General features: G+C 33.3%; 4 protein-coding genes across 9 annotated transcripts in view; 3 read left to right on the top strand and 1 right to left on the bottom strand.

Moving 5' to 3' along the window:
* Positions 1 to 355: 355 nt before the first annotated feature.
* On the top strand, positions 356 to 1928 carry LOC128673305 (uncharacterized). Its single transcript, XM_053751071.1, has one exon. It carries the CDS (start codon positions 453 to 455, stop codon positions 1416 to 1418), a length of 966 nt encoding a protein of 321 aa, XP_053607046.1. The 5' UTR covers positions 356 to 452; the 3' UTR covers positions 1419 to 1928.
* A 227-nt stretch (positions 1929 to 2155) lies between these two features.
* Positions 2156 to 25279, bottom strand: part of Msr-110 — a 52736-nt gene continuing 29612 nt past the window's right edge. For 2 of the 6 annotated variants that reach the window (XM_053751063.2, XM_053751066.2), the window contains 6 exons: positions 24481 to 24519; positions 7898 to 8113; positions 6381 to 6446; positions 4065 to 4205; positions 3370 to 3538; positions 2156 to 2787 (listed from right to left, as the gene is read on the bottom strand). In XM_053751063.2, the coding sequence (XP_053607038.1) occupies positions 2702 to 2787; positions 3370 to 3538; positions 4065 to 4205; positions 6381 to 6446; positions 7898 to 8113; positions 24481 to 24519 (717 nt within the window). In that variant the 3' untranslated portion in view covers positions 2156 to 2701. Of the gene's footprint in view, positions 2788 to 3369; positions 3539 to 4064; positions 4206 to 4833; positions 5663 to 6380; positions 6447 to 7897; positions 8114 to 24480; positions 24520 to 25279 lie in introns of those variants that run through there. The other 4 variants (XM_053751068.2, XM_053751067.2, XM_053751065.2 and 1 more) reach the window with 3 other exon arrangements.
* LOC128673304 (uncharacterized) lies at positions 8868 to 12524 on the top strand. The gene has a single exon (XM_053751070.2). It carries the CDS (start codon positions 9857 to 9859, stop codon positions 11051 to 11053), a length of 1197 nt encoding a protein of 398 aa, XP_053607045.1. The 5' UTR covers positions 8868 to 9856; the 3' UTR covers positions 11054 to 12524.
* Positions 17988 to 20077, top strand: LOC128673306 (uncharacterized). Its single transcript, XM_053751072.2, has one exon. The coding sequence runs from the start codon at positions 18143 to 18145 to the stop codon at positions 18545 to 18547; it is 405 nt and encodes a 134-aa protein (XP_053607047.1). The 5' UTR covers positions 17988 to 18142; the 3' UTR covers positions 18548 to 20077.

Raw genomic sequence — 25279 nt, forward strand, 5'->3', positions numbered from 1 at the left:
CACTTCAATTGTATTATTGTATAGAGTGGATGTATATGAATACTCATGGTAGACAAATCAGTTACTCAGCTTCAACTACTTTTCCTCTTACCAATGTTCTTATGTAAGCCATGTGAGTCGTTAACTGTACCGTTAGTATAGAGTCGATAATAGTATCGATAATATCTACTGATAAAAAGTAATAAATTAAACTTAGTATTCTACGCCCAAGCGTAAAGTTATCTTATACATGCTCTTGGGTATTTTATGAACAAAAGTATGACGTCTTTACAATCCATTTCTAGTAAATGTGCGGAACATTTGTGTTATGAGTAATATTAGTGAATCGTTTCCTGCATAGTGGAAACTTCGACAACGCACTAGTCTTGCTGACACCGCCGCCACAAGTCAGACTTCTATTATAAATTGTTTTATTCGAACTTAGTTCAACTTAATAACAAATATTAATTAAAATGACAACGGAAAGTGTAACGGATTACAGTGATACGAGTGATGGAAACTTCACGACAGAGTCTATCGGAACATCATCAATAGGTCTAAACGAAGAATTTCCCCTATTTTCGCTCCCGGAGATACAAATTCCGATTAGAGAAAGCGACATGAAGTCATTTCAGAGCGAAGTTCCAGACACTTTGTCAGTATTCGGGGCTTTTATTATAATTGAAATTGTGATGACAGCTTTGGAGTTGTGCATATGGATAGCGGCCGCGCTTAAGATGCCACGTTTGAGGAATAACTACAGGAATCAAATGCTGATGCAGCTCAGTGTGGTACGCTTTTTAAAAAGACTGATATTTTTGCTAGTTTATTTTAAAGATAACAACATTATCACTTCTTCCGCAAATGCTAACATATCTTTATTGACTTGTCAATTTTATATTGATTTCGTGATCGTTTTTTTAGTTATATTTTTTGTAAAGCACATGTATGACAGTCTGATTGTAGTACTAGTAAAAATAAGTCAAAATAATCTACTGAAAGTATTAGCATTTGCATGGCTATTGCCCCTACCGATAACTGCGGTATGTACGGTAATGGTTTCGTTTCACGTACTCAGTGAATGGACAATATCGTTACTTATTTGCTGCACAATTAGATGGCCGCTGATATTAATAGGCACAGTTCTTTATTTGACGATACTGTTCAAAGTTCTCAAAGATAAAATAAGAAAATTCGCTAGAAGCCTTGCAGTTATCACATTCTTGCTTTGTCTTGTTATAAACTTATATTTATTTACCAAAGATATAATTGATCTCTGGTGTCTCAATTCTTTCCTTGCTGTTATAATAAGTTACGTATTGGGTTTCTTTTTGAATTTCCTCATCCTTTGTTTGTATATAACTTTAATAACTTTAAATTACAAATGCAGAACAATATCATCAGGGAAGTTACCGAATAATAGTATGGTTGGATTCTGAAAGATCTAAAAATTAAGTCATGACAAGTTTATTTATATTATATGGAAACACCTACATTTATATATTACTATAACGCCTATTATCTCTATCTCTATAATCATATTTTTGTACATTTTATAAGGCAGAAAAATATATTTATCAAATTATAAGTATTTTACCTTGTCTTCCTAAGTACCTGTTATACCTACCTTATTATACTTTAAATTAAATGTAATTTTCGCTGTGAGCCAAAAGAAAACGGTTATTACGTTTTATATCCTAGTTTTGTAAGTTCACCCAAGCAGTACATTCAACGAGCGAAAAGTGAAAATGCATGTTTGCAGAAAAATTGAATTACAGAAATATTGCAAGATGAAATCACTATCGAAAATATATCGCAGTCGCAGCAATCTGAAAATTATATGAACCAATGAGGAATACCAAACATCTATCTCATCCTCGCGTGTTGTGTTGAAAAAAAAAGTAATGCACCCTACACAATATATTAATATAAACTACATATATATAAATATATAAACTTTTTATTTTTTTGATCCAATATCTGGAATAAGACTTAGCATAAATAGTTATAGACGTTCCGGTTTCGGGTGATATTCAATTCTTCGCTATTTGGTAGGTTTCCAAAAGTAACAAATTGTTAGTGGTTTTGATATCACCATAAACAAAGATTAGATTTACACTTCGGCTGGCAGTGGTCATTGCATGGATTTCAAAATTAGCGAAAAAAACAATCGATCTAAAACTAATAAAAATTTAATTTAGGATCACAATAAAGAATGTAAGTATTTATTTTAAATTACATTAAAAATATCACTGATTATGGTATTTTAATAAGGGTGACATCCTGGCATACCTTGCTGAATGCAACATAGTCGAATATCAGATTCCATTTAAAATCATACTTCATGATTAGAAAAAAAGTTTATTATGATACACCTTATATTTTTAATCACATAACCATTAACAGATCACAGTAAGGTAAAATGTGACAAGTACTTGAAATTCAAAATTGATATTATTGTGTGAATATTATAACAAAAAAATAAAATTTTCATAAATTAATGCTTAACTTTGATAGGTAATAAAAACGACTTATCGAAGTGGGGAACTAACAACTTTATTTACAGAGCTTTACTGTCAGCGAAGAGTCGTAAGAATAAAGTATCCTAGTTTGTTACAAAAAAGTGACATGTTATGGACGGAAAGGCCGCGTGTGGTTGTTTGTATTTCAGCGCTTGCAGCGCTTGACCACAGCTATAAGGGATTCCTCCGGCGCTGCAGCGTTAGGCACAGTCGCAGGCGCAGCGCTTGACGCGCTCGCCCCGGTGCAGCAGCCCGTCCACGCTGCGCACTGAGCGTGGCTGCATGTCTGTAAAGGTTTACAGATCATGATAATTCGAACATACAGTAATTTCATTACATTTTTTCAGTTTCGACATAATATCCATTGCAAATATTATGTCGATACTGAAAAAATGTAAGTATTTTATTTCAAATAAATACCTAGGACTAGGAAAAACCGGATTAATCTCTTCACATAATAGCACCACCCACTTACGTACTATTTCAGCTCAATTCAATCAATTATATTATATTTTGAAAGTAGAATATAAATAAATAGATAAAACTTGAAATAATATTTTAAAAATATAAGGTAAATAGATTTTTCTCTGGAGAGAGGATATATAAGGCACACAGATCTGATTTCTTTCGAAATAAAAAGTTGTAAGGACATTATCGGAATCGTCGATCTTTGCCGATTCCGAATATGTATAATGAAACTTGTTTTAGGGCAGTAGCTACGTGATCACAGATGGGTTTACTCTCAGCATTTTCCCAGACAAAAAGTCACAACGATATAAATCTTACTACCTACAGAAACTGGAAAAATACTGGGTGTAAAAGAATCTCTGCATATTTAAAAATAAAAATATCTGAAATAAGAACTGACAATGCGGCCTCTCGTCCATGGGCACGTCCTGCGGCAGCAGCAGCGTGCGCGGCGCGCGGGGCGCGGGCGCGTCCTGCGCAGCCTCTCCGCGCGCCTCCGAGCGCCGCTCCTCCGCCGCCGCCTCCTCCTCTGCCTCCGCCGCCGCCAGCGAGTTCATTATTGTCTTCACCTACATCCAACATTTATTTATTTACTTAACAGTAACAACTACCATTACAGATTTACACCTAATGCGAAAGTGCAGACTTCTCTGACTTAAACATAACAAGATCACAAATAAAGTGACCATTGTAAATTCACTCAATGAGCACTGCTGTAGTTGATCATTTATCTATTTAGCGTGTGAATTGGACAAAGCAATGGTAAACCAAATTATAATACTGGTTTTATGGCCAATGGTCTCTGGGATCTGTCTATTTGAAAAAATCCCAGATTGGAAGCAACAATCATCCATCTAATGCTCGCTGGCACCAATCAGAAAATAATTATAATGTAACAAAGAAATAGCATGGTAAGAAAGGAAAGAAGATAAAGCTTAATGTTTATAATCAGTAAAGGACATACTATAGTAGTGCTTAATACGCCTGGACGGCTTCTTGCTCGCCGCGAAATTCAATACGCTTTCGATTGCAGTCCGCATGAGACGTCAGGTTTTAAATACAAAATGTCTCGATCAATTTCTTTGGTTAAAGTACCTCTTGCATCTCATTGTCGAGCTGCTGGTCGCGGTGATGCGAGGCGGCGGCTTGCTCCGCGTTCCGGATGGCGAGCAGGTCGTCGGGACTGAGGCCCCACGGCAAACTCATCGGCGCGCCTTCCAACTGGACTTTCTTCATCTAAGACAATTACATACTTTTATTTATTATATGCTACTATACGTGACAAAGGTCTAACGAGACTTCTTTCTTAACGAGTATCATTGCTAACACTGGTGTCAGATTTTATTCAAGTCGTCAAAAGTCGTTACAATAACTAGTTAACTAAATAGTCAAGTTTCAGGTTTCCTCACAATGTTTTCCTTCAAAGGAAGCAAGTGGTGGCCTGTGGAAACTCACACTAAGACGTATTAATTATTCAAATTAATATTTTTATTAACTAAATAGCTAAGCAATATTATTTTTTTAATTACTCTAAAATTTAAGCAGGATATGTTTGATATTCCCGGTTAGACATCATAGTAGTAACACACTACAAAATAAATAGTTGATTACAGTTTTCCAAAAAAGATCTGTAGGCAAACTTCTTGATAATATCCCCTTCAATCATTGATTTAACCCAAAAACATACTAATATTCGAAGCTTTATCGAAATGATTCCAAACTGTAAAAATAATTTATTTTTTTTTCTTTGAAAATAATGTTTGTTTTTTATGTATTATATTTTTTCAATTTTTTATTCATAATTATATGCATTCAATAATTAATTTTTATCATCTATCTATAATCTTTGAAATACAAATACAAATTACTAAAAGTTTTTATTGCACTCCACAAATTATAACACACTATATATTAAAAATTACGTAACGTTTCAAATAAATTACATGAAGAATTAAACACAGATGTTTTATGTTAAATTTTTGCCAAAATTAAAATAACTAATTGATTTTGAACAAAAATACGTTTATAAATATGTCTGAAAATTTATTTTAAGAAACTCATAAAAGAAAAGTCCAAACAACGCTATTTCTGTATTATTAAATACTAAACAAAAAATAAGAATTTCAGGAAATTCTGTGTTATTTTAATACACCGTGGCTGTAGATCAAAGGGCCTTTCAGTTCACTCGAAATTAATTTGAGCATATCTGATTGGTGGAATAATACAGGTTTCGAATAGAGGCATATTTTAGGTTGGCTTCCTTCGAATCCTTTTAATATAAATGCTAGGGTTTGTAAGAATGTAAGGTTGTTTGTTACTACCCCTGAAAATTGCCTGTTTTCTTATTATTTGTCAAAAATACAAAGTCGATTAAAACAAATGGTTCATTTAAATGAATTTACCTGAACAAACAAGTTCATAACATTTTGTGGTAGAGCAAGGCGCTACTGCCTTTTGTTTGTACGTTTCTATGTTTGAAATCTCATATTTTCGATTTGAACTATGCTAGAAAATACAAATTCAATATTCCTGCTCATGGTCAGGATATAATAGCTATTGTGTACATAGAAATAGATGAAATAGCTCTACATATTATGATAAATATATGATGGAAGCACAATATCCTGTCACATTAGAGATAAATACTAATTGTTTAGATGGCTTGTGGTTTTGTCGCGGCGAGTTGTTGCGCCCTGGAATAAGATACCTACTCTTGGATACATAGCCAAGGCAGCTGATATAGAAATACACAAATTGATAAATAAATAAAAAAGCATTCTCACGGGTTAAGTCAGGCAGGCGTCTGGCTGTAAAATAACAGTCGAATCTTCAAAACAAGGACATACAAAAAAAGGTTATTATTTACCCTGTCATCGGTCGCCCGGCTTTACGTCGTCACAGCGCTGAACGCAGGGTGAGCGTATAAATATTCCGGAGGGATTTGTTCAATATTGTTGAAACATGAATGGTTCGTTATTATGTGTAGCCTATTTTTAATCCTTGCCAGCTTCATATAAGCTCACATCATACGTACTGTGTACATACCCCACACGTATGGGTTTGATATTATTATTTTTTTAGTTTTAGTTCACAATATGGGGTCCCCAAAATTTATTGTTTTTTTTTTTTCTATTTTTGTGTAAAATCTTAATGCGGTTCACAGAATACATCTACTTAATAAGTTTCAACAGTTTATAGTTTTTAGTTCTTATAGTTTCGGTAAAAAGTGGCTATGACATATGGACAGACGGAGAGACAGACAGACATGACGAATTTATAAGGTTTCCGTTATTGCCATTTGGCTAAGGATCCCTAAAACGGTAAGTATCATATATTGATTTTAATAGGTACTTACTTAAATAGATAATCATATTCATTTGTTGATGCATTTCCCTAAAGTTAGTTACTTACTTCGGGTTGTTCCAGTTCCTGCGTTGGCGCTGGCTGTGGGACGAACTGATGCATCACATTCGGGTGCTGGAATTGAAAAATTAATAAAATAAAATAAAAACACCTTTAAAATTATTTGCTGAAAGCTGACCATGGGTTCCATCGCTCAATGTCTGAGGAAGTAACCAGGAAGACGCTCAGATGAGAGAGAGTAGGTGCACACAGGAAATATAACTTAGTAATCAATCCCGAAATTTCCACGAGAGCGAAGCCCCGGGGCGAAGCTAAATTGAAATAAATTTAAAGATATGAGGGATTCAAAGAGAATACGTATTATAATCATTGATTCAATTTGTGTTATAGAATAATTAATAATTAATCATTCACATGTGTATAGTTTCTAGGTGTCTGTATGCAGGAACTATTCAATTTACCAGGAGACATAAAAACCGAATTCGTATTGAGTCGTTTCAAACTTCTTAGCAAATTACCTCGTGACTACTAATATAATTTTACGGTTGGTTCTATTCAGTTCTAAATTGAAGTGGGCATTAGGAATCGTAGCATTCGCAAGACATTTCAAATTACCCGCGCTCACCATGTGGAGACGGGACGAGAGTCCTCGGTTAGTTCTTTAACCCCTAGGTTAACGCTTCAGTGGTCACATGACCAAATGTATCTTTCCTGTTGTTTTAGCAAACACGATTTTTTTAAAAGTTGCCGAATTTTAACGCTATGTAAATTGTAAGGTAAACAAAAACCTTCTATTTTATTTTAATAAATCGACAGGCCAGAGTGACACCATCATATATGTTTATAACTTAGTGGTGAATGAATAAACTATTTTCTATTCTATTATATTATATTCTAATAGAACGAAGTATTCTTAGAAATAGGATAGTAGCGTATACTATTGTCTAGGTTCTAAGAACAGGAATGAAAACTAGAGACTCTACATAATATAACTATGACAAGCCATCGTTTTATTTTCTTAAACTATAAATGTGTCTATGTTTCTCACATATTCAACGTACAGCACAGCATACACAAACATATATATAATCATTATCACGAGATAAACTACCTAATTTTTTATTTATACCCGAATTTGTTATTTGTAACCATTAGCAAGTGTCATTAGGCTGACTTCCGTGTAGCACACAATTGGTAGTCGGTGCGATGCTGTAAATAACCAGGTAACGGAATCTTTTTTGTGTACGAGATTTCTTATTCTTATTTTAGATTTATATATTGATGTGGCTCGCAATAGACTTCGAATCCATTTTGATTGTTACCATTTAGTCTGTGTTATTACACATTGAATTTACAAATTGAGTTCTGTTAAGTAAGTAACGGTTATCTTTGCTGTAAGCCCGCATAGAGAGCTCATTTAAGTTATCGTGGTAAGTAGGGAATAAAGGAAAAATAAGCTATTTTGAATTAGGTCTTACTTACTTCATCAATACTTACTTACGGACATTTAGGCACAAGTAACATGTTACGGGAGTTGGTACTGGAGCAATAGTGTTATAACATACCTCGCTCTGTTCTCGGGACTCAGGCATGGCTGGCGGTGCGAAGCGGGGAGATTCCGGCTGCGGCTGCATGTTAGGAGGTAGGAAGCGGGCCACTGGTTCAGGCTGGGGCGGCATATTTTGTATGTTCTGCGGGTTGGGAATGGCGATCACGCGCTGAACATGGATGCGCATCTCGCGGGGCGCACCAATCTGCTCCTCTGACGAGTCCCATGGCAACTGCGGGCAATATCATTACTAATTAATATGTATATCACTTTTTGGAAACCATATTATTTAGAAAATATTCTGTAACCGCATTCATTTTAAATTTTTAGTAGACCGTCGTTTTTGAATTTCATAATTATAGGAACTACCTACCCAAATTATTGTTATAGTTATGTATATATTTTAGACATTATAAACTTAAATGATGCTGTATTTAAACCACTATTAAAGCAGTAGATATAGGTCAGAATAATAGCCAATGTACTTGTTACGTAAGATTGTATCACTTTAATGATATAAATAGTAGTCCTAAATTACTTTGTACTAATTAATGGTATACTTAAAGTTATTAACGACACGAACGCACGGGAGATTTCTAAGCTAATGCGATAAGACAAATCATCTCGTTGAATTTATCAAAGAACAAAGGATACTTAATAGAAACAGAATAGCCTGTATGCATAATGCATAGAGGCGTGTTGCGCAAATGAACGTGGAGCATGGAACGTCATCACAGCGAGATGAGGCGGTGATCAGGAAGCAATGACCGCCGCTGATCGAGGACGCGCCGCAGCCGAACCGAGCCGACGAACTCCGTGATACGGCCTCGTCCACTCGAGTCGAATATTGTACTTGTGATCACTAACAGCTACCAACGATATGTGTGATAAAAAATGAGCACTTAGATTAAGCACAGGTCAAAATTACCTAATGTGATTCAAAATCAGAGAAATTATCGCCCATGTAAAATGGTTATGTGTTAAATTATCTGTGAGGTTAGACTAAGTACCTATTTAATCTTCTATTATGTTAATCTTTGTACCACCTATATAATTGTGTTATTCCTTCAAATATAGTAGTATTATTCGAGCATTCACTCGTTTCATTTACCTGACTACGTCACACCCTTATATGGCGACCCTGCCTATGGAATCTTCCACCGCGCCGCGAATTTGAGACGTTACTCGTGTAATCGTTAATAAGGACAATGGAAAAGTACCAGTTCTATCTTTGTTTCGGACTAAACGCTAGTGTACACGTGAATAAAAAATTTCACAAAAATAATGGGCTCCCCACAGTCTAAAGAAGAAACCCTGGTCATCCAGAATGCTGCGGCTGGCGATAATAAAGCAACTACAGAACAAATTCGCTTTCATATGAGCACCACAAATATTATCCTGTGTGTTATCCTGTTAATTATACTGTGTGGCGTGCTGTTCTTCATATATCGACTATATAGAAAATGCCATAGAAAATGGATTGTTAAGGAGATAAATCGGGCGACTATAAGAAGATCACTTTTCCGGCGACAGTTGGAAGACCTTAACCCACCCCAAAAAATCTATTCAAAAGAAATGGTGTAAAAAATAAATAAAAATAAAAGTGCATAAATATATTTCAAAAGTGAAAATTTATTATATAAAAATAAATATTAAAAAAAAAAAAAAAAAAGTGAAAATAATAAAATACAATAATCTACTTAAAAAAAAAAAAAAAAAAAGTATCTTAAATATATAATCAAATATCCTAATAATAATTTTATGTACGAGATATAGGTCACCGGTAAGGAATGCAGCGACTTTCCATATACGGACGGACGGATGATGCACTGTGACTGAACTTTGGACTTGATAGTGTTAATTGTAATCGCGATTATATTTTAAAGTCTATTTTTATTTATTTTTTAATGTGTTATGTTCTTTATGTGCACAGGTACAAGAATATTTTACTCTACGTTATGGTGGTAAGTGACTAATGGAAACTATTATATCATTGTATGAGGAATTAAAGAAAATTAGAGTATATTTAATTAAATTAGGAGCCAGTCGAAGAACGGAAAAAGTGTTAGTAAACAAATTAAATGAGATTAATGCAATCTATGAGAAATATGAGACGTGGCTGATAGGTTTTGAAGAAAAACTTAAGAGAAAATATTATAGTTCGGATGATATTATATTAATCAAAAATTATTGTAGTCGATTTTTAGAGTTACATGAAAATATTTTAGTGTTGTGTAATAGTGATAAGCCGAAGTCATCGTTCAACATGAATTCTTTTGATTTAAAAACGGCGTTAAATCTTTTACCTATTATGACAAATGAGGAGTCGAATACAAAACAGTTGATTGATAACATTGAATATTATAATACTTTATTGAAAGAAGATACATGTAAACAAAATTTAATTAATTTCGTATTAAAAAGTAGGCTTTCTCCTGAAGCTAAGTTAAAATTAAAATCAAAATATGAATCAGTTAATGAGTTAATTATTGATATGAGAAATGTATTATTGTGTAAGAAAGCTGCAACGGCAATACAAAATAAATTACAAAAAATTAGACAAAATGACTTGTCAATTGCTGACTATGGTAAAGAAATAACGGAACTATTTGTTGATTTAACGATAACGCAAGCTGACGGGAATGATCAATGCTATAAAATATTAAAACCTATTAATGAAAAAATGGCTGTTAAGCAATTTGCTGACGGCTTGCGTAATCGTCGACTTAGTACGATTATTTCAGCCAGGAATTATAGTTCACTTAAAGATGCTGTACAGGCAGCCCAAGATGAAGAAGTATCAATTCCTTCAACATCTGGAGAAATCATGGGTATGTACAAGAAACCATACCATAATAAATATTTCAACAATGGTTCAAATTATTATAGAAGCTGGCGTGGAGGACGTTGCCGCTATCCTGTACATAGAGGAAGAGCTCGAGGACAGCAAGCAGCTCATCTAGCTTCTCGAGGACAAGGGTCACGAGGTCAGTACACGCGAGGAAGTAGCGGAGGTCCACAGCAGAGAGGTAAATTTTTTAATTCAACTAGAGGAAATCAAGGGATGCGTAATAATCGTAATATTCATTTAATGCATGATAATGATAATAATAATTTCGAAAAATTTGAAGAGTCAGAACTTTCTTTGAATCAGTTTTTTCGTGAGGAATAGTGAAAAATTTATTTTAGCCAGTGATAGTAATTGTTATATTTCTTTACTTTCATCATCATGTAATAATTATAACAAAAAATATTTTTTAGTAGATTCTGGAGCATCAATATCGGCATGTACGTATAAACATGCTATAGAATGTAACATTCCAATCCATAAGGAGAATGTAACAGTCAACGGTTTAGGTGGAAGTGTACAAGCAATAGGATACTTATTTTTACCATTAACTTTTAATAATGAAACATTCAATCATAAGTTTTTTGTTTTTCAAAATTTACCAATTAAAGGAAGTGGAATTTTAGGCCGTGATTTTTTAAATAGATGCAAAGCTCAATTAGACTTCAGTAAAAATACTTTGACATTATTTATTAATTCGAAAATTACTTTACCTTTAATAAATACATGTAATGTTATTTTTGAGATCCCAGCTAGAAGCGAGTCAATACATTTTATACATACGGACATTAATGAAGATTGTGTCATATTATCTCAAGAAATAAAACATGGTATATTTTTAGCAAGTTCCATATGTTCACCAAAAGATGGATTGATTCCTGTTAGAATACTTAATGTTACTGAAAATGATGTTCAACTCACAGAAATAAATCCAAAAATTGATAAAGTTAGTAACTATAATATTTGTGAATTTGAAAAGTCAACGACCGATTCAAATAGAGTGAAAAAACTTTTCTCATTAATGAAATTGCAACATTTAAATATTGAGGAACAAAAAACTATTGAGAACATTTGCGCTAAATATTCAGATATATTTTACCTCCCTGGTGATAAATTAAGTACTACTGATGTATACACACATACTATTTCTGTCAAACCTAATACAAATCCAATCTTTTCAAAACAATATCGTTTGCCATACTCTCAAAAGGACGAAATTAAACGCCAAATTGATAAAATGTTAGAGGAAGGGATAATTGAACCTAGCAAGAGCGATTGGTCTAGTCCAATACTGTTAGTACCTAAAAAATCAGATTCAACAGGAGACAAAAAATGGAGGCTTGTCGTAGATTATAGGAAATTGAATAATCAGATTGAAGACGATAAATTCCCACTACCAGATATTACTGAAATTCTGGACTCGTTGTCAGGTAGCATTTATTTCACACATTTAGACTTGCATCAAGGATACTATAATGTTAATTTAGATGAAAACAGTAGAAAATTTACAGCTTTCCATTCAGGACAGTATCAGATGACACGTATGCCAATGGGACTTAAAACTAGCCCAAGTTCATTTTCCAGAATGATTACATTGGCAATGGCTGGTCTAAATTATGAAAAATGTCTAATTTATTTAGATGACTTAATTGTTTTTGGCCGTAATTTAACAATTCATAATAAAAATTTACAAGATGTTTTTGAAAGATTACGTCAGGTCAATTTAAAATTGAACCCAGTAAAATGCGATTTTCTTAAAAAAGAAATTTTGTATTTAGGTCATGTGATTTCTAATGAAGGTATAAGGCCGGATCCTGCAAAAATATCTGCAGTACAAAATTATCGAGTTCCTACAAATTCAGACGAAGTAAAAAGATTTGTAGCTTTCACGAATTACTATAGAAAATTGATACCAAAATTTGCAGAAATCGCATATCCTTTAAATAAATTAACTAGAAAAGGCGTACCATTTGAATGGAATACCGAAAGTCAAAACTCTTTTGAAAAACTAAAAGAACTACTAATAAGCCCACCTGTGTTACAGTATCCCGATTTTTCGGAACAAAATAAATTTATAGTACAAACTGATGCTTCAAATAATGCTATAGGAGCAATTTTATCAAACAAAAATGGACGACCAATAGCTTATGCTAGTAGGAGCTTAAATAAAGGTGAAAAGAATTATCCAGTGATAGAAAAAGAATTGCTAGCAATAGTATGGGCTGTGAAGTATTTTCGTCCATATTTATATGGACGCCCATTTAAAATACTGACAGACCATAAACCACTAGTATACTTGTTCAATATGAGAGATCCTTCGAGTAGGCTCATGAAATTTAGAATCATATTAGAGGAATATAATTTTGAAGTAGAATATGTTAAAGGTTCTGAAAATGCAGCTGCAGATGCATTGTCTAGAATCACATTAAATGATTTAAAAGAAATGCACGAAAGTGTTATTAATGTTATGACAAGAGCGGGCGCAAGAAAATTAAATAAACTAGATTCATCGGTAGATATGGATGCTTTAGACTTGAGGCCTGATCAACCAAAGGTCGTAAGTACCCATATAAGACCGAAAGAATCAGTAGAATTAAAACTTATTGATATTAAGGGACTAAAACAATTTAAAAAAGAGGGAATTATCACAAAAGAAAATAAAATATTATGCTATATTGAAAGTAAAAGAACAATTTATGTGAAATTTCTAGATTCTCAATCACAAATGACGCGAGGCGAATTTGTGAGAGATTTAGATAATTTTTGTAATTTATTAAAGTTAGAAGAAATATACATATTAAAGAGTAAAGATAATGAAATTTTTATAGAAAAATTATTAGATAAAATAAAAAACGATAAGAATAGGTCCGGACCGCGTATATGTATTTTAAGTAATGTAAAAAGAATTGAGAATAAACATGATAGAAAAATAATTTTAAATGATTTTCATCTCTTGCCTAGCAGTGGCCATGCTGGTATGAGAAGAATGTCAAACAACATAAAGAAATATTATTTCTGGCCTGGTATTGATAAAGATGTTAGAGAATTTGTAAAACGTTGCGACAGTTGGCAACGTCAAAAACATTCAATACCAAAGAAAGAACCAATGGAAATTACTAGTACAGCGCATACTGCATTTGAAAAAGTATTCTTAGATCTTGTTGGTCCTTTGGAAAGAGATAATGATAATTATTCTTATATACTAACGTGTCAATGCGAACTGACAAAATATGTAGAAGGTTATCCCTTAATTTCCAAAAAAGCTGATGAAGTAGCAAGATCGTTTGTTAATAATTTTATTCTCAGGTATGGTGTGCCAAAATGTATAGCTACAGATAGAGGGAAGGAGTTTTTATCAGAAATTTTTCAAGAGGTATGTAAATTATTAAATATTAAACAACTCAACTCAACAGCCCACCATCACGAGTCCATAGGAGCTCTGGAAGTCACTCACAAACATTTGAATGCGTTTCTACGTATTCAAACAGAGAATCACCCGGAGATGTGGAGTAAGTGGATTCCTTTTTGGTGTTTCTCTTACAATACAGGAGTTCATACTGAAACAGATTTCACCCCGTACGAGTTGGTGTTTGGTAAGAAATGTTCTCTCCCTAGTAATCTGACAAATGATGTAGAACCTCTTTATAATTATGAGAGCTATCCACATGAATTGAAATACCGTTTGCAACTTTCTCAAAAAGAGGCTAGAAATAATTTGTTAAGAAGTAAGATAAATAGAAAGTATGTGTATGACAAAAATATTAATCCTGTAAGCTATAAGGAAAATGATTTAATTTTAGTAAAAAATAATACACCTAGTAATAAATTAGATAATATATATTTAGGCCCTTATAAAGTTATTAAGGACATACCACCAAACGTAGAGATAATAAATAAGTATGGTAAAATAGACATTGTACATAAAAACCGTACAAAACCTTATTATAAAACGTAAAAAATAGATTATATTTTATCAATTTGACTGTAAAAAAAAATATATTATATAAATTCATTTTTTTTTTTCAATAAGTGCGGTGATGTGAGGTTAGACTAAGTACCTATTTAATCTTCTATTATGTTAATCTTTGTACCACCTATATAATTGTGTTATTCCTTCAAATATAGTAGTATTATTCGAGCATTCACTCGTTTCATTTACCTGACTACGTCACACCCTTATATATCATAGAAGACGATTCCCATGTCAAGCACGGCACGTCAAACATATCAATACGATTTCAGTATTCAAAAAGCAACATGTCAATAAGTCACGGCATCTCTACTACAAAATTCTCAAATTCATTATGCCAATAACATTTCAACACAAATGAAACCCAATAGTGTTAATACTAAATATTAGTATTAACACTATTGGGTTTTAATTACTACGAACGTACGTATTGCTATGAACCGGTACCGCACCTACTCCATCGACTTAGACTGGAGATTGTTCATATAAACAAAAAATATAACAAAAAGTTAGTCAGGTACACAACAAAGCCTACTTTGAGTGTCAGTTAAAACTAATATTAATATTCTAGCGACAGCGGCACAGTGATCAATACGGCAAGAAACAAAAACACGGAAGATGTGTCGCTTCTCGCATTGTCCGGGGTCCTTGGTGAAGTATCACTCAGTACCTATGTAAAGAAAATATCGTAATATCAGAGCCCGCGATACGGAGCCTCATGTTATGCCATGTGCCTTTGTGTTTACACATAATTGCGACTATTAATCCCTCGCCAAGGACCGGCTCTGACAACTTTTTCATGAAGAGTAATTGTTTTAATTATCTTCATGATAAGTCTTGCTCACGGTTTCATCTATGATTATAATTAACATATACATTCATGGCAGACGTTTTATCAATACTACGACTTGATATTTAAAAAATCTCGTTATAAATTGTTACGAGTAAAACGATAAACGATTCGCTTTCTCTTGTTTGCAAACATTTTATCGGATCGAATTTTCGTAACCTTCGACCTCACTTTGACGGTTTAAAAAAGTAATTGCTCGCGATTAGGAGCTCCGCTGGAAATGTCACGAAGTATTTCCTAATAATTGTTAATGAAATTTGGAAGGGAGCCGGCGCCTACCAGCTGCTTGCTCTTTACCTTGGCTACTATAATAAGCATAATCCGTAAAACCCGGCTACATTCTATCTTTATAATCCTACCGACCGAAACGCCCTGTGCAGCGGGTGTCGACGACGCTATCTCACTTCCGTTTATTTTATGCTTACTTCCGCTCTGTTCTTGAACCAAAACTTGATTTTTATTACCATCAAATCATTAAACAAGATAATGGAAGTAACTATGAAGGGCAAATTTTGAAATAAAATGTACACGTTAAACAGTAAGAAACAAAAAAAATACAGTTACATAATGTAACTTGGGCAATTAAAACATTGTTGGATGTGTGTGTACATATTGGATGTTTATCTATATATGTATTTATTATAAAATATAGTATCGTTGAGTTAGTATCCCATAACACATGTCTCGAACTTACTTTGGGGCTAGCTCAATCTGTGTGATTTGTCCTAATATATTTATTTATTTATATTAGAAAATGACAAAATATTACAATGTAATGTAATATTTTGTCATTTTCATGTAATTGCTAGTCCGAATTTACATAGGTAGGTTTATTTAATTAACCAACTTAAAGGCATCGTGTAAAGCAAGATTAATATTTTTAAGAATCTTTTATTAATGTTTTGATGAAATTGAAATTGATGTTTGCAGTATTTTCAAGAATTAACCTGGCAAGTTGGTTTTTATCGTTCTGTACTTCAACTGCATCAAGAATATAATACACAGTTATTGCCATAAATTATTTTGGGAAATTCATAGGTATATTATTTTTTTCACAAATTTATGCGTAATTTCTCTTGTCAGCTTTCGACAAACTTTCTTGGTGTTAGTTAAAACAATAATTAGTCTTATAAACTTGTCTACCAACACTATTAGGTTACATGAGCTATTTAACATATTTTTCAATGCGAAAATAATCTTGGAAGGTCGACGGCTCTAGCAGTGAGCTTCCTGTAGTCATATTCTCTATTACAATATTTGGATACTTACTGTAAATTTATGTATTGGAATAGCCTCGGATTCATTTTGGAGTGTTTACTTTCTATTTATTCATACAGACACAGTAACACGTCTATATCCAACACGGGATAGACAGTGCAAAGTGTTCTTAAATTCGAATGTTTATTTTAGGAACTTTATATTTTGTACCTAAGTAATGACCAATCACAAAGCCTAGGTAGATAATGTTTCGAAAATTGAAAATAAATCAACAATTCAAAAATAAGTAACATTATTCACATGTTATTTATTTTATGATCTTTGAGTGTTATAAAAATAACACGTGAAAATGTTAATGATACAACAAAACCGATAAATGTATGTACGTCCAATCAAACTAAGCGGAGGAGGCGAACCGAAGCAAGTTTTAATATACATTAAGTTTCTTCTCATAAATGCACTGCATAGGAATTCAAAGTAAAATTGTGCTTGTGCAGATGTTTAAATATTATCCTTGAAGAAATCGTGTTCTATGATGTACATAAATACGCAATTTAAGAAGGCTTTGCATTGCTCGCACTCAGTTAGAAGCAAACCTTCAACTTTAAAGAGGCAATGTTCATCCTTGCTAGATATAAGAAGCCACATTTAGCCAATAATTGAGCATTATTTTCATAATTTAGAGTTAGTTACCAACTTATTCCACAAAGCCTAAGTATATTAGCACTACTATAATTAATAAATAACGACATAAACATACATACATGCATAATTAACTGCAAAAAATAAATAAATTAATATAACTCTTTTTAATGTAAAACAATTTTAAATTTTAATGTTAAACAACTCTACTTTTGGGACGAAAGAGGGATCCTGGAATATAAATAAGTTTAATGACGTACGTCAATAATGATACAATGATAAAATGCTTTTCAATAATGCGGTTCAATATATTATTTTCGGCATTCGCCTACGGGTTGTACCCATAATATATAGTTAACTTGATAATGTTCACTATGCGATTGTAATAGTCACCTTGTAGAGTCGAGAGTATCGTGGATAATACCGGCTAATATAAGTGGAACAAGGTTCATAAGCGTATGTAACAACCGGTGCATCAAATTATACTTACCTATGAATAATTGCAGCGCGATAAAACAATATTCTAGCATAAAACGCCAGCTTAGCGACCCGCCAATGCGCGTGCTTCGCCGGGTTTGTAAATCAAATTCTCCGCAATACGTTATCAAGTTCAAGAACGGCTCGCGGCGAATATATGATTATACAAAAAATCTACTTAAATTGGGAACGAATGGTATCGATTGCTCATATATAAAATGTGAGATGGTCCCGCGCGCCTCATACACTCGACAACATGCTCGCGTATCTCGCGGTCGCCTTCGCGCTCGCGGCGCCCGCGCTTGCTTTGCCCCGCGATAGACTCGGCTACGAAAGAGAAATAGACACCACCAATTTCAATCAAGTGCCAAAACTCCTTGACTCGTACGTTTTGAGTGATGAATATCTAGCCTCCCAGAAGAATAAAGGAAATAAATTGATAACCAGGTTCAAACCAGATGAACCGGTGGCATACGACAATGTGATACTAGAATCGAATGTTGTGACAATTTTAAGACCTGACAAGAAGCGAACGGAAAGTGATTCCGGGCCAGAGCTAGTGCGGACGCGACGAGGATACAATTTGGAGAACGTTAGGGTGCCGGCGAGGTATCCGTACCTGCCTGTCCCGAGATACAACAGATTCCGCAGATGGGGCTAGTGGCCCCTAAAGAGGACGCGCCACCGCGCAGGCCTCCACCAAATGTCAAGGCTGCAGCCGCTGCTACAGCGGGCCGGCACCATGCACCCCTATGTGTCAAGTGCATCCCTTGTGCATTCAGACTATTTCTATATTTTGTTATCGAAATTATGTGGCTGTGATCGAACGCTAATGCTATGCCGTTACTTACGGTTGGAAGGCAACGATTGACAGATTCCAATTAAAAGAACAAGTAATTAAATGTGTACAATAAGTCTTATAATTATTAATAGTTCTTATAAATTATTTCTATTTTAAGATAAATTTTACTACGTACAATTTGTTTCATTCGTAGCTTTGAATAGCCTGATCCTTTTAAGTTTATATGGTTGCAAGAACAAAACACTTCAATTAAACCATTAACTTTTACGCATTAGGTGCGATGGTCCGGGTGATTATCTAGATAAAGGAGTATCACGATAATGAATAACTAAGTACATGCGTGCGTGCTGAAAGTAATAAAATCAATCAATTTATTTAAAAAATAGTGTTAACACATATCAATGTTATGAGTTTCAATTCGATATACCTGCTACAGCAATATTGCAGTTATTAGACCCTATCATGTTGTAATGTGAACAATGAAGCATAATGCATGCAATTTTTAAACGCAGCCGACACAATCGGTGTCACGGCACGTAGTCCTGCCAACTTTAACTCAGCCATGTACAGCAAAACTAGTGTTCATTAATCGTTAAGCTTAGCCTGACATAAAATGTTACCAACAATTATAAACGTATCTACCCAATTATGTACGATTTCACGAGCATGGCACGGGCCAAGGTGATCGCTAACTCGGTTTAAACGGAGCTAAACAAGGGTTATTTGGAATTATATAATATGGTTTACCTCATTCAGACTCCAGTAGTATTACAAATATGTTTTGATAAATATACTTATTTTAAAGCTTAATTATTCATTTTTACTTTACGTGGGCCTAACCAAAAGCATCACAAGTGAAATAATATCCAATTTTCTGTATTTATTTTCACGTTGTTACAACTTTGATCATGTATTGGTAATAATTTAATAGAAGTAAAACTTCCAATCAAGACACGAATAAAGTTAGATTTATATTAAGGTATTATTTTATACACAAGATATTGTAATACAACTGCAGTTATGAGTTTTGTAGCAGACTGTGTTTCGCGTCCCGATACAATTCCGCGAACTTACTTTTGTCTATAATTTAATCGACCCACTTTATCAATAACTGGTTCTCATGAGGCTTGTCAGATAAAAACTTGTTAAATGATTATACACCACAATACACCTACGAGTTTCTAACTATTAAAATGTACAGCAAAAAGTTACGAGCTATTGAAGCTGACTAATTGTTATTTATTTGTGAACATTTCAGTAGGCACTTTGTATTCTATTTATAAAACCATATACGCAAACTCTAAAATATTGGTAAATACTTTCAATCAGTTTGTACTCTACATAATTCCGATTCAGCATTGGGATGTTTTATCAATACTTTTAATTTGATTGAAATAACTACTCGTATAATTAAATTGTACGTAAAATATTGAAAAAGCTTTAAGTTAATAGTATCACTTCAAATATTTGTTAAAAATTTAATTATTCGAAAATAAGTATTACAATAAATTGAAATGAAAGAAGAAATTAAAATATGTATAATTTTATAGTTAAAAACATTTTATAGTGAAAGTTTTAATGTTTTATCTTTACTAATTAATAGTAGCAACCACAGTAATTTCAGGAAATCCATTGATAGCTAACTGATTTATGAGTATAAGTTGTGTATCGATTAAGTCGAAGAACAGAGAAGCTGGACAAACGTTATTTAAGTTTAAATGGACTAACTTTTAACTTTGATTATCAAGTTGTCAGCGGCCGCCGCGCCAGCCCTGTTAAGGGGCATTTACCCTCTGCCCTTCAACTCCTACACAATTACACTGAGATGCCGGTGCTCATACCAACATCTCACAAACTGACTAAAGCTTTTAAAGTATTAACTTGGATTAAAATGTCCATTCAAATCATCTTCCATTATTTGAACATTATTAGTTTTATATGACTTAACGTAAAAAATATTATTTCAATAAGCTCCCTCAATTCAATTATACGTTTACTTTGGTAGTTCCGTATCTGTAGACTGCTGTACAATGGATTGATCAAATTTGCCTTCATATTATATAACTACTGAACGATTTTTTACACATCACCCAAAGAACACGACTGGGTCTTTGCACCTGCAAATTGAGAATAACTCAAAATAAACAGGTTCTGGAAGTCGACTACCAACAATAAACTGCATTCTTCCTGTAAAATATTCAACCTGTAATATATCGATACCTACCTAAAGAGTTCACCAAATAAAAATAATTTCTGTATACCATCTCGCACGCAATAGATATCGTATCCTTTTATATTCTCTAATTACAATAATCGTTTAGTTCATCATTATATTTATGATAATTAGTTCGCGCCCTTGTCACCTCGTTACCCCTTCGACGATAACTAGGTATAATCAATTATTTTTATTTAATACCTGCAAGACAGGCTAACACGGAATCGAAGCAATTTGCTTGTAGTTTCTGAAAGATAAATGAGTGTGTCTTGTTTGGTATTCGTTGTATTCATTATTTCCTCTTTATTTCTGTACATTTTAGTAATCTTACTTCCTATTTAAATATATGAAAAATATGCGAGCTCGGGCTGAATTTGGTAAGCCCCTGTAATCGAAATAGAATATTAATATTTAATTACTTATTGAAAAATACTTAAATATATATATATATATATATTCTGTTGTATTAGTATTATATATATATATATATATATAATACTATATTTTATAACAAATACATATATAGATAAACATCCAAGACCCGGGCCAATCAGAAAAAGATCATTTTCCATCATGACCCGAACCCGGACCTCTCAGTTCAGAGGCAAGCACTTTACCACTGCGCCACCGAGGTCATCAAACTGCCTAATATATGTCCACTACCTAAATATTTCATGAACACAACCTGAATATTTTACGTTTATCATAAAGTCAATAAAGCACTTTATTAAAATTAACAAGTGAAATCGAACAAAGAAAAGAACGTCAAACAGTTAAGTGGATGAATGTACGAGTAATAGTCAGCTGTCTGTAGTTGGCCCACTAACACCTAATTGTTTGATGCCCTCGCGATCATATATACCGCTACTTCGAAAACTGCACACAAGTAATTATTCGCCTCTCGAGAGTTATCCGCAGAAATTCAGGACACGGAGGCCAATAGGGCGAAGCCCCCAATACCCGACTGTTCAAACAGTTTTTTCTTAGGTATAGTGACTGTCGAATTTTTAATGGAATGTTCTAATTTGAAAGTATAGCTCATCTACGACGAAATCGTACTCCACTACCGCTAGTGTACATACACGATGTGTAACAACAAAAACAACTAAAATAAATAAAACAAAAACAACTAAAACCAAATTTTCAAGTCACTAACTTCAACGATGTAGAACTTTCATATAAAAGTTTTTCACCCTCTTCGAAGTAGAATTTCCAAAAATCCTCTCATGCCAAATTTCAGCTTCCTACAATAGTAGTAGTTTCGGCTGTACGTTATCTGTCAGTCAGTCAGTCACTCAGTAACGGAAGAGTTTTATATACTTACTTATATTGATTGATAATATATGAAACGTGTACAATCCGCGGCAAGAAAGAACAGACCTATCTATAGATTACTTGCGCCGTAGACGATTTCTTAGGCTATTTGACACAGACAAACCACATTTCGTATATCGGGGATTATACAGATGGATTGACACAATTTCTGATAAATTGGGTCAATCCATTTTTTCACAGAAAACTGACCTAAACTTGAACAATTTAGTCTGTTACATTCCACACATGTTACAAAATGAAGCTCCAATAAAATAATAGAGATAAATTGAGAGTTGATTCTGAAAATAACATCAATAGCGTTCTCATCAGGCCGCATTGATACCGCGGTGGGCGCCATTAGCTGGATGTCGACAAGCAATAAAACATATCTGACCGAAATATCGCTTCGAACGTGATCTCGTTATTGCGACCACATCTTGTATTTATTTCTACCATGTCTAAGCCCGCACTAATTCTTTTATAGCAAAAAAATAAAACGTCGATGGCCATGTTCCATTGCATTTGATACACCTAAATTAACACATTATTATGGTCATTTATAGGATTGAATTTGAATTATGGTAAGTACTCAAAAATTATTGTAGGTCCTAACAAAAACTATAATTGCCAATATTATAGCTAATTAAACAGTAGTAAATTCAATTCTGAGCCCAATGGAAAAAAGGCAAAAGAGCTACGCCTCGAATTGTATCATAAGACTATGAATGTTATATTATTAACATCCTACGATTTTCTGCGTTCTCAAAAATGTAGTACGAATATGTATACCTATGTAGCAAATTGACCATCAGAGTGACTCATATTCCCATAAACTATATTTATTAAATAAAACGACATCGTTGTACTTGACCTATGTTTTTATCAGTCAATCACAGTAGGTAAATTACTTACGCAATGGTCGCTCGTAAACAAAGTTTAGCTAGATATACAGATATACATATATATAATTTATTACATCACTAGCGGCCCATCCCATCCCTGCTTCGTTCGGGTAAAATCATAATAAATTAAAAACCTAAACCTTCCTCAGGAATTACACTATCTACTGGTGAAAACCGCATTAATATCCATGCAGCAGATTTAATCGCGAATAGACAGACGTAGGAGTGGACTTCATTTTATAGTAAGGAAAATTATCTGCATTACCTTTAAGACTATCAAAATAACATTTTCAGGTAAATGTCAAATGAAAAATCATTGCCAGTTGTATTAAATTACTAATCCAGGTCTTAGATTTTATTTAAGTCACCTAAAGGTGTTTGACATGACTTTTATAACTACCTAGCGAAAAAAGAAAAAAAAAAGAAGAATATCTAAACAAAAATCTGTTTCTAAGCATTAAATGGTGTTCTATATAGGTACTCATACCTAAATTAAGAAGAAATATTATTCAATCTGTAAACAAACAAATATTATACTAACCTAAATAGTAACACATTGATCGTACCTACTCTATTTTTTCTCGCCCTCTTTTTATTGCAAATATGTTACACAACGTTAATAATCCCTCATACATATTTTGGTGAACAAAAACCTTAATGCAAACGAGTAATTTACCCTGGACACAGAGGTACCAACAAAATATAACACATATATGTACCTCCAATTATGAAAATATATTTTTAAAAACTTTCTCTGCTCGAAAACGTTAACAATTCTTTGAATAAATTAATATCCATTAGATGCGATTACTAAAGTGAAAATGTAATAATGTCCCATTGATGTTCGACCATTTCACATAAACAGCATGCTATATCCGGGTGAAAGTTTAAATATTCGATAACATCATAATCTCGATATTCTTTATTATTATTTAAATGACAAAAGAAATATGCCTGAGAAAATTTAAATACTTCCTAACATGTAGATATTTCATGTTAGAGGCCACCAAATGACTTAGAGTAAGATAAATCGTCAGAAACCGGAAAATATGAAAACAATACATTCATGAATAATACAGGGCTTAATATGTAAAAACTAGAAATATCTATAGTAATATGTAAAAATAATGGATATTAATAATGGATATTAATAATGGATATTAATAATGGATATTAATAATGGATATAACCTCTGTAGAAACGAACACTAAACAGGAAGCAAAATAACGTAAGACTAGTCAATATTATAAACGATGATTATTATTTCCCAGTACAAAGTCGGCAAAATTATATGCAACAGAACATTTTATCAGAATATTTTGATGTACAGTCAGGGAGAAATAAAACTACCACCTACTTACTTGCATTGGTGGGTCTGGTTTATATGTCATCGACTGTACCTACAAAAACAAACAAAAAGTGCGATATTTTATCTCTATCTGAACTGCCGCAACAGTTTTTCGAATAATCAATCCGCCACATGGGTTAAGGTGTATTTGGTACCTAATAGCACTAATATAATTACTGAATTCCAAACATCCGAGACATGCCGCGAGCAAAAAATAGTAAGATAATAACATGACGTCCACGACCAGGCACAGATTCTGACACAATAATAAGTAGTAAGTATAATTAAGTTTAGCATGAAGAGAACAAGTATACAGGCCGGGGCCGCGGGTAGCCCGCTCCTCGTATATACGCTATACTTTACATTATGTTAATAGATTTAAAGCTCGGAACAAAATGAGCTCCTCTCTAGATGACAAACACATAGTATTTCCTACAAGTACCGAAGGGTAGTTGTAGGAAACTCTAAATATATAATAACTAAAACTGTACATATTGTAAACATGATAAAATTAACACTAACTATCAAATACTCAAAGCGCAGACTACTAGGACATTACAGCCCATTGTAGTTGAAGGACCCCATAAGTCAGTTCTGTTTCAATCACATGTACTTCTGTAGATATTTTAGTCATTAACAAATAGTCTTTATGTATCAATTCCCGCGCGGACCGATCTAACTAGATCCTATTGCTGTTCAATTATTCCTATTATCTCCAGGATCGAAAAGTTATTAAAAAAAATATTTTTTTAATATGAGCTTGATGTCTTTATCTCGTACTCCGTATTTGCAATGTTCTGTAGGTAGACAGT

The sequence above is a fragment of the Plodia interpunctella genome, chromosome 10 (assembly GCF_027563975.2).
Source record: "Plodia interpunctella isolate USDA-ARS_2022_Savannah chromosome 10, ilPloInte3.2, whole genome shotgun sequence".
In the NCBI taxonomy this organism is placed as follows: domain Eukaryota; kingdom Metazoa; phylum Arthropoda; class Insecta; order Lepidoptera; family Pyralidae; genus Plodia; species Plodia interpunctella.

Coding starts and splice junctions, on each gene's coding strand:
- LOC128673305 (XM_053751071.1), top strand. CDS start 453: ATGACAACGGAAAGTGTAACGGATTACAGTGATACGAGTGATGGAAAC.
- LOC128673304 (XM_053751070.2), top strand. CDS start 9,857: ATGGAAACTATTATATCATTGTATGAGGAATTAAAGAAAATTAGAGTA.
- LOC128673306 (XM_053751072.2), top strand. CDS start 18,143: ATGCTCGCGTATCTCGCGGTCGCCTTCGCGCTCGCGGCGCCCGCGCTT.